Source organism: Mchenga conophoros, linkage group LG8 (assembly GCF_057382185.1).
Source record: "Mchenga conophoros isolate Kocher_MC1m ecotype Shallow Benthic linkage group LG8, M_conophoros_male_GT1.1, whole genome shotgun sequence".
Taxonomy (NCBI): domain Eukaryota; kingdom Metazoa; phylum Chordata; class Actinopteri; order Cichliformes; family Cichlidae; genus Mchenga; species Mchenga conophoros.
The window spans coordinates 14161202-14168876 of record NC_140533.1 but is presented as its reverse complement, the minus strand read 5'-3'; the positions used below and the strand labels follow the sequence as shown (position 1 = coordinate 14168876).

The 7675-nt window shown below is 38.3% G+C and overlaps 1 protein-coding gene across 1 annotated transcript; it reads right to left on the bottom strand.

Moving 5' to 3' along the window:
- Positions 1-1241: 1241 nt before the first annotated feature.
- LOC146568374 (uncharacterized) lies at positions 1242-7000 on the bottom strand. Its single transcript, XM_085284413.1, has 6 exons — positions 6092-7000; positions 3882-4000; positions 3648-3719; positions 3485-3539; positions 3366-3402; positions 1242-3270 (listed from the first exon to the last, which is right to left on the bottom strand). Exons 1-6 carry the CDS (start codon positions 6798-6800, stop codon positions 3249-3251), a joined length of 1014 nt encoding a protein of 337 aa, XP_085140539.1. The 5' UTR covers positions 6801-7000; the 3' UTR covers positions 1242-3248.
- Between the last annotated feature and the right edge of the window lie 675 nt (positions 7001-7675).

The following is a 7675-nucleotide window of genomic DNA, read 5'->3' as shown; positions in this document are numbered from 1 at the left end:
CTCTATTATTGAAAAGGGAAATGAAAAACGTATTCCAAAGTGCAAACTTTATATTTTAAAGAAAAAAAAAACATTGAAAGATTTATCCTACCAACAGGTGCCTATTAGCATTCAATACAACCCCAATCATGTGACCATCCACAAACTATTATCGAATAAAATAAAACTATTATACACAAAACATTGACAAATGTTAAGATAAGCAAATAAATTAAGACATGATTCCTACAAACCGCAGTATTTACACTAGTCAGCCAAAAGTGGTGACAAATTTATTAAAAACCAATTGTCAAATTTCATTCATATGTCAATTTATTACAAAATATTGATAGGTAAAGGTACAGAGATTTACAATTTGTTATCACACAGACCTGTTACCTGGTCATGTTTAATGTCAACCACTGTGTATACACACATCACTTTGGTAAGTGAATCTACACAAAAAGGGTTTCTGTCCTTCATGTCCTCACACACTCATCCCTATGCTTTGTTAGGCCCAGTTCTCTTTGTGTTTATGCAGAACGGAAATACAGCAAACACACAACACCTTTTTCCAAAACATTAAAGATGATGGCGAGGTATGGAGTAAACTGACACAGTGACAATGATTGTTTATTAAGACAAATGATTGTGCGGATCAGTGAAAGACTTGATCTTGACATGACAATGTTCATGATTTTTACAATTTGTTGGTTGTTATTTTTCTTATTTTCTTTGTCAATTCACTGACAAATGAACAAAGATTTTTTAAGTAGTTGGGAAGCACAGAAAGATCGCACCTGACCTTACTAATTTACATAAAAATACATTATATTATTTAATCATCTGATGTTTACTTCTGAGTACAGTATATCAATTTTTCCTGTTTACTTTGGTTCATTTGTCACAATAAGTACTGCCTCTTAGTCTGTGGCAGTATGTCGACAAAACAAGCACAGTTGTTTTGGTTTGATCTTAAAGACAACAAACCGCTAACAAAAAAGACATGGATCACAGAGTCCCTGTTTGATTGACACATTTGCATGTTTACTTGTTGGAAAATATTTTTAAAATGTTGGTATCAAGTTTGAACTTTGATTTGGACCATTTTTCCTTTTTGGTAATCTGTTTTTTACACCTTTATGTGTGTTATGTAAGACTAAGTGCCTGAATTACCTATTGAGAAATATAAGTCATGACATCTGACATTTGCACCGGTGCCTTACTGGCTTCCGGGTTTTATTGTTTACAAAATCTTTAACTCACAACTTCCGTTTCTGAACCCAATTTATTGTGAACCATTTAGAGACTGTAACAGTTAAATCGCAGAAGCTAAAGGATACAGATGATGCAAAAAGCAACCATGCTAAACACATTTTTATTAAAAGAACTAAATGTTTTATTGGATAATGGCAAAACAGTTCTTTTTACAGTGTTTTGCATTAAATTGTACTCTAACAGGAAGCAAGCACAAGAACTCAAAAAGGACACAACATGAGAAATTGCAATTTGTCATAATGTTCATGGTCCTTTTTTCCTCTAGTGCAGTCACACATATTCCTATCAAGTATATAAAGCATGATATATGGAATTATGTTGCAAAGAAAAAAATACAACTCTAAATATGCCTTTATTTTAGATTCCTGAAAGCAGCCACCCTTTTCTTTGTTGATAGCGCTGCAAACCGTTGGCATTCTCTTAATGAGCTTCATGATGAAGTCACCTGAAATGGTTTGACTTCACAGCTGTGCCTTGTCAGGCTTCATTTGGGGAAATTCTTGCCTTCTTGATGAGATTGGGACCATCAGTTGTGTTGCGCAGGAGTCAGGTTGGTACAAAGCTGACAGCTCTATTGGACAACTGTTAGAATTCAAATTATGGCAGGAAACAATCAGCTAAGTAAAGACAAACAACAGTCCATCATTACTTTAACAACTGAAGGTCAGTCAGTCAAGAAAACTTTGAATGTATCCCCAAGTGTAATTGTAAAATCAATCAAGTGCTACGACGAAATTGGCTCACATGAGAAACGGCCCGTGAAAGGAAGACCAAGAGTCCTCTATGCTGCTGAGTATACATTCATTCGAGTCACCAGCCTCAGAAATTGCAAGTTAACAGCACCTCAGGTTAGAGCCAAGATAAATACCACACAGAGTTCCAGTAGCAGACAAATCTCTACATCTACTGTTCAGAGCAGACTGCGCAAATCAAACAGCTGCTGAGAAATCACTTCTAAGGAAAAGCAACAAGCAGGGGAGATTTGTTTGGGCCAAGAAACACAAGGAATGGACATTTGACCATTGGAAATCTGTGCTTTGGTCTGATGAGTCCAAATTTGAGCTCTTTGGTCCCACTCCCATAGATTGAAGGCAAAAGGGCCAACAAGTGCTCAGCATCTCTGGGAACTCCTTCAAGACTGTTGGAACACCATTTCAGGTGACGACCTCATGAAGCTCATCGAGAGAATGCCAGGAATATGCAAAGCAGTGATCAAAGCAAATCATGGCTGTTTTGAAGAACCTAAAACATAAAACATGTTTTGAGTTATTTCACATTTCTTGGTTTACTTCATGATTCCATGTGTTCCTTTATAGTTTTGATGCCTTCAGTGACAATCTACAATATAAATAGTCATGAATATAAAGAAAAAACATTAAATGAGAAGGTGTGTCCAAATGTTTGACTGGTAATGTACATATTATATATCTTTTTTGTCTGCATGATTCATGACAAGCTCCTATATGTCTGTGTGCATACCTGCATGTGTGTCTGTGTGTGCGTTCCATTAACACCATGCACAAACTGTGTCTCTAGATCCAGCTGGATTTCTGAAACCAGAACAGTTATTTTTGTTTTTCAATTTGGTATGTAAATGTGAAGCTAAATGTCAAATTGTGCCCTTTCTCACAATAAAAAAGAATAATTCCCTAAATTCCTAAACCTACAGTTAGAAAAACTCCAAAACCTTACAATCACATAATGTCTTTGGCATAAGTAAAAAGATGACTTTATCAAATTTTGGGACTTTGGTAGAAATAATAAAAAGACAAAAAAAAGTGGGGGGAAAGAGTGAAAGAAGAAATCATGTGTGGAAAAATTGTGCACACTGACTTTTTTCTGTTCTTCTTACAACAAAGAATTAAGTATCATTTAAATCATAAATATGTCTTTGCTTTTGTTTGCAAAATTCATAAAAAGCTTGTGTGGGATGTGGTGAAGTCTGGTGAGCAGTTCCACATTAAAGCAAACGGACATAATTCCCAGGGAGCTCAGAGCAGAGAGGCAACAGTCCTGCAGAAACAAAAGGAAAACTATGTGTAAAGGCAGCAGTACAACAATAATGAATCTAAAAATATCTCTGTGTTTTTAAATGTGAATAGTCTTACTGAAAGAGGGATCCAGTCAGCTCATCAACAAAACCACCTACAAAATTTAAGTCAAACCAAAGTTAATGAAATCTGTGAACACACAACAGTACACCCACAGAATCACAACTAGCACTTACCCGGTGTGCAAACTGTGTCACAAAGAATGGGACAAATGTAGCAGGTTGAGCAACCCTGGAAAACAAAACAAACAAAACCGATTAACGCAAAGAGGCACAGGGCAAAATGAAGTGCTGTGTATTATTACAGCAGTTATAATCCTTTTTAAGTCAAGATGCTTACTTGGCAGTGCTCGCAGTGATCAGACTCATCTCCTTCCTCACACGGGCACTTGGCACAGTTATTAGAGCAATGCTACAAGATGGGAAGAAACCACAACGTAGAGTGATTAGTCGTGCATATGGTATATAGTCAGGGCAAATCGACAACACAGGACTTATAATGATGTGTGATTACTGGGTAGATTCACAAAAAAGTCTGTTAATTCCATTACATGTTTTTGTTTGTTTTTTTTACCTCACAAATGGAGCAAACACTACACAACGATCCAGAGTGGAACTGTGGAGTGTCAGCAGCTCCCTCCTCTTCATCTGAGTCACCTTGGTTGTCCTTTGTGTCTTTACCTTCAGACTCATCTGTAAATGGTTCACAGAATCAGGAACTGTATTCTAATCATTTCAATTCAGTTTTATTTATACGTCCAAATCACAACAACAGTTGCCCAATGGTGCTTTATATTGTAAGGACCAGGGAAAACCCCAATAATCAGATGACCCTCTGTGAGCAAGTGCTTTGGTGACAGTGGACTGGAAAAAACTAACAGGAAGAAAATTGAGAGGTAGCTATAGTGATCGGTTGGGAGTGAGCGGAGGAAGACAGGACAAGACACGCTGTGGAATAGAGCCAACTGTATCTTGTAGAACATTAAATTGTCTAAATAAATATATGATTATAACCCTATATGTCTTGAAAATATTTTGCAGGAAATTCTTGCAAATTCATCCAAAATAAAATACAATTATATAAGTTTTACATAAGTATTCACAACCTTTGTTCAATACTAACACCTTTTGCAACAATTACTACAATAACTGCCAGTTCCTGCTACCAAAACCATCCCCACTGTCTGACACTACCACCGCCATGCTTCACTGTGATGGTATTGGCCAGGTGATGAGCAATGCCTAGTTTCCTCCAGACATTCCTCCAGACATGCTGTTTTCATCAGACCAGAAAATGTTGTTTCTCCTGGCCTGCAGGGGCCTTTGAACAAGTGAAAGACTGTGAATGCGTTCCTGATTCACTGTATCAAAACCTAAGTATTCACATGGGTTTCCAAATTGTTGTGTTGGTGCTAATGATTTCAATTCATTTGGGAGTAATTTACCACTTCATTCATCACTTTTTCAGCCTTTTTGTAGTTAACCGCTGAGAGTACAGTGACTTTGGGCCTTTTGAGCCTCTGTACTAACACACAATCCAAAAAGACCTTTTCTAGTGAGTACTGATTACTGCCATTTATTTACAAGTTACGTGTCTAATGTTTAATTCTACTTGATGCAATATTATGGCACAGATGGTCTCTTTTTTTGTATTATATTTTTGTCATAACATCATGTTGTTAGATTTGTATTGTTGATTGTCATTTATGCTTAGAAATATCTACTCATATATGCTTAGAGTGTTATAGTCAATGTCATGTTGGTAGAGCTTTGATCCTTAATAGTCTGCAAAGGCTTGGTGTGCATTCCAGAGTGTTCAGGCATTCACACCCACATCCTGGGAGCATGGGAGAGGGCATACCTTCCCTTATTGTTTTATGGTAGGATAAACGTAGCTATGTCAGTTTTAGTCTAAGTACCTTTTGTTTAGATGAACTGCCAGACATCCAGACCGGCAGGTCTGGAAGTCATTTATGGGGTCACACACTGACTCCACACACACACACATACACAACGCACAGGCAAGGTACTCTTTGTGTGTATGTATACGTCATATGTTAATGAACCTATGTATATTCATGTAACCTCAATAAAAGAGCAATGTTACGGGGGAGCGGACGAGACCGACTGGGGTCAAGCAAAGGAACGGCGCTTGTCGTGGTTTTCTCCCTCATATATCAGTAACACGAAGAACTTTGCCTACTTGGTGTTTAATGCTTTTTGCTGTGTAGTTGAATTGTCCTTAACATTCCAGCAAATAGGTTTATGCTACAAACCTATCACATGTGACATGTTTGTTTTTACAAAATAGTCTAAGTAGATTTATTGTAAACAAAGCTAAAATTCCTACAGGTGCTGTTTTTCCATAATATCATTTGTTGTCATTTTTTTCAAGCATGAAGCAATGACTGAAATTTAAAAAAAAAATCCCTTTATAACACCCTCTTTTGGACAAATCTCAAAGTATTCAATGTTTGGTGCTTGTTTGAAGTCTCAAAAGCTACACTGGCCACTAGAAAATAGATGGTTTAGATACTGTTGCCTTCCTGCTGTTGCACAGATAATCCAGTCCATTTTAGGACTGATATGTATGACAGTGTTCCTAAAGTAACCCTAGTAAGCTGAACAATGTCAGAGAGCTACTGTAGAGTACAGAGTCACTCACGGGGTTCCAAAAAATCTCATTATTTGTTGTAACTTTAAATACTGCACCATTTAGTATCTTGCTAACCCATTAATATGTTTCAAAATGTGTGCATGTTTTTTTGTTAAAGTGTGATTCACCATCTTCATCTTCAGAGTCATCCTCATCTACATCCTCTCCTTGAGTTTCTTCACCATCACCCTCTTGCCTTGCTTCCTTCTCATCGTCTTCCTCATTATTAGCTGGGACTTCCTCCTCCTCATCTGCATCTGCCTCCACCTCTTCCTCTTCATCCTCCTCTGCTGCATATTCTTCTTCAGATTCTACCTCTTCTGCATCATCCTCATCTGAAGCCTCACCTTCTTCATCCTCCTCTGCTTCATATTCTTCTTCATATTCTTTCTTTTCTGCATCATCCTCATCTGAAGCCTCACCTTCTTCATCCTCCTCTGCTTCATATTCTTCCTTTTCTGCATCATCCTCATCTGAAGCCTCACCTTCTTCTTCCTTCTCAACATCCCCGTTCTCCTGAGAATTATCTTCTTCCTCATTATCAGCATTGTCATCTTCCTCCTCTGCTGTCTCCTTCTCATCCTCCTGTTCTTCTTCCACCTTTTCATCAGTCTCTACCTCATCATCATCATCATCATCTGAGTCTTCATCTTTTTCTTCATTCCCCTCACCAACCTCAGCCGTTTCACTTTCTTCAGCCTCCTTAGCATTTCTATCATGGAGGCTTTCCTCCAGTTCGTTCAAGTCTTGGGCACTTACAATAACAGAGAAAGGGACCTGGGATGAGCACAGCAGCATAAGCAGGAGACCTACCACCCAAAATTTTACAGGTGCCATCTTGGGAGAAATGCAGCTTTGGAATTTGAAGACTGTCTTATTCTTGTTACTCTATTCTTCCACCAAAAACCAAAACAGTTGATGGAAGACAAAAAGCTGCTAAGGCGCAGCAGATTTAGGCAGTGTTCAGGTCTTTTTCCCAGACTCCCGAGAGACGGTTTGAAAAGAAGTGTGCTCACAGAGAGCAGAGTGCCAGGCTTGTGCTGGGAACACAGAGGACACAGTGGAAACACGACTGTGTGTGGCTGGGTATACTTGAGTGACAGAGGCACATGGCGAGGAAGAATGCTCCTGATGCCCTTAACACAGAGCATTAGAGAGGTGAGTATGCATTTGGTGGATGGGGGAGGGGGCTACTGAACTGCAGGAGGGGGGCAAAAATAAGATTTTTTTTTCTTATTAGAAATTACAACAATTAAATAATTTGAAGATGAAGTTTTGGTTCTATACACAGCTTTTGTAGTCATAGCTCCCAAACTATTCAGGAAAGAAGCAGAACTTTGATAAATGTACTATGTGTGGGTTTTTTAGATTAATGGTTCGCACATTTTTGGAGTATTCTTCTCAGTATCTGCTATTTACTTTAGTGTACACAGCAAAATTAATTTCTTCTTGCCACTGCTGAAGCAAATGAGAATACGTAAGGATCATGCAGACGTGCATGTACATGCAAGGAAATGGAGAGGAAAGCACTTTGAACATATGCTTACTTCCCAAAAATAGCATTTTTTTTAGGCTTCTTGTGTGTGTGTTTTTTTTTAACTTTGGAGCCAGCAGGAGGAGAACAGTGTTATAAAGTCCACACTCACAGTGGCACAGTCAGCTACAATACTGCAGAGAGCAGCCAGGCTGAAAGCGATGACAGTGCCTCTCAG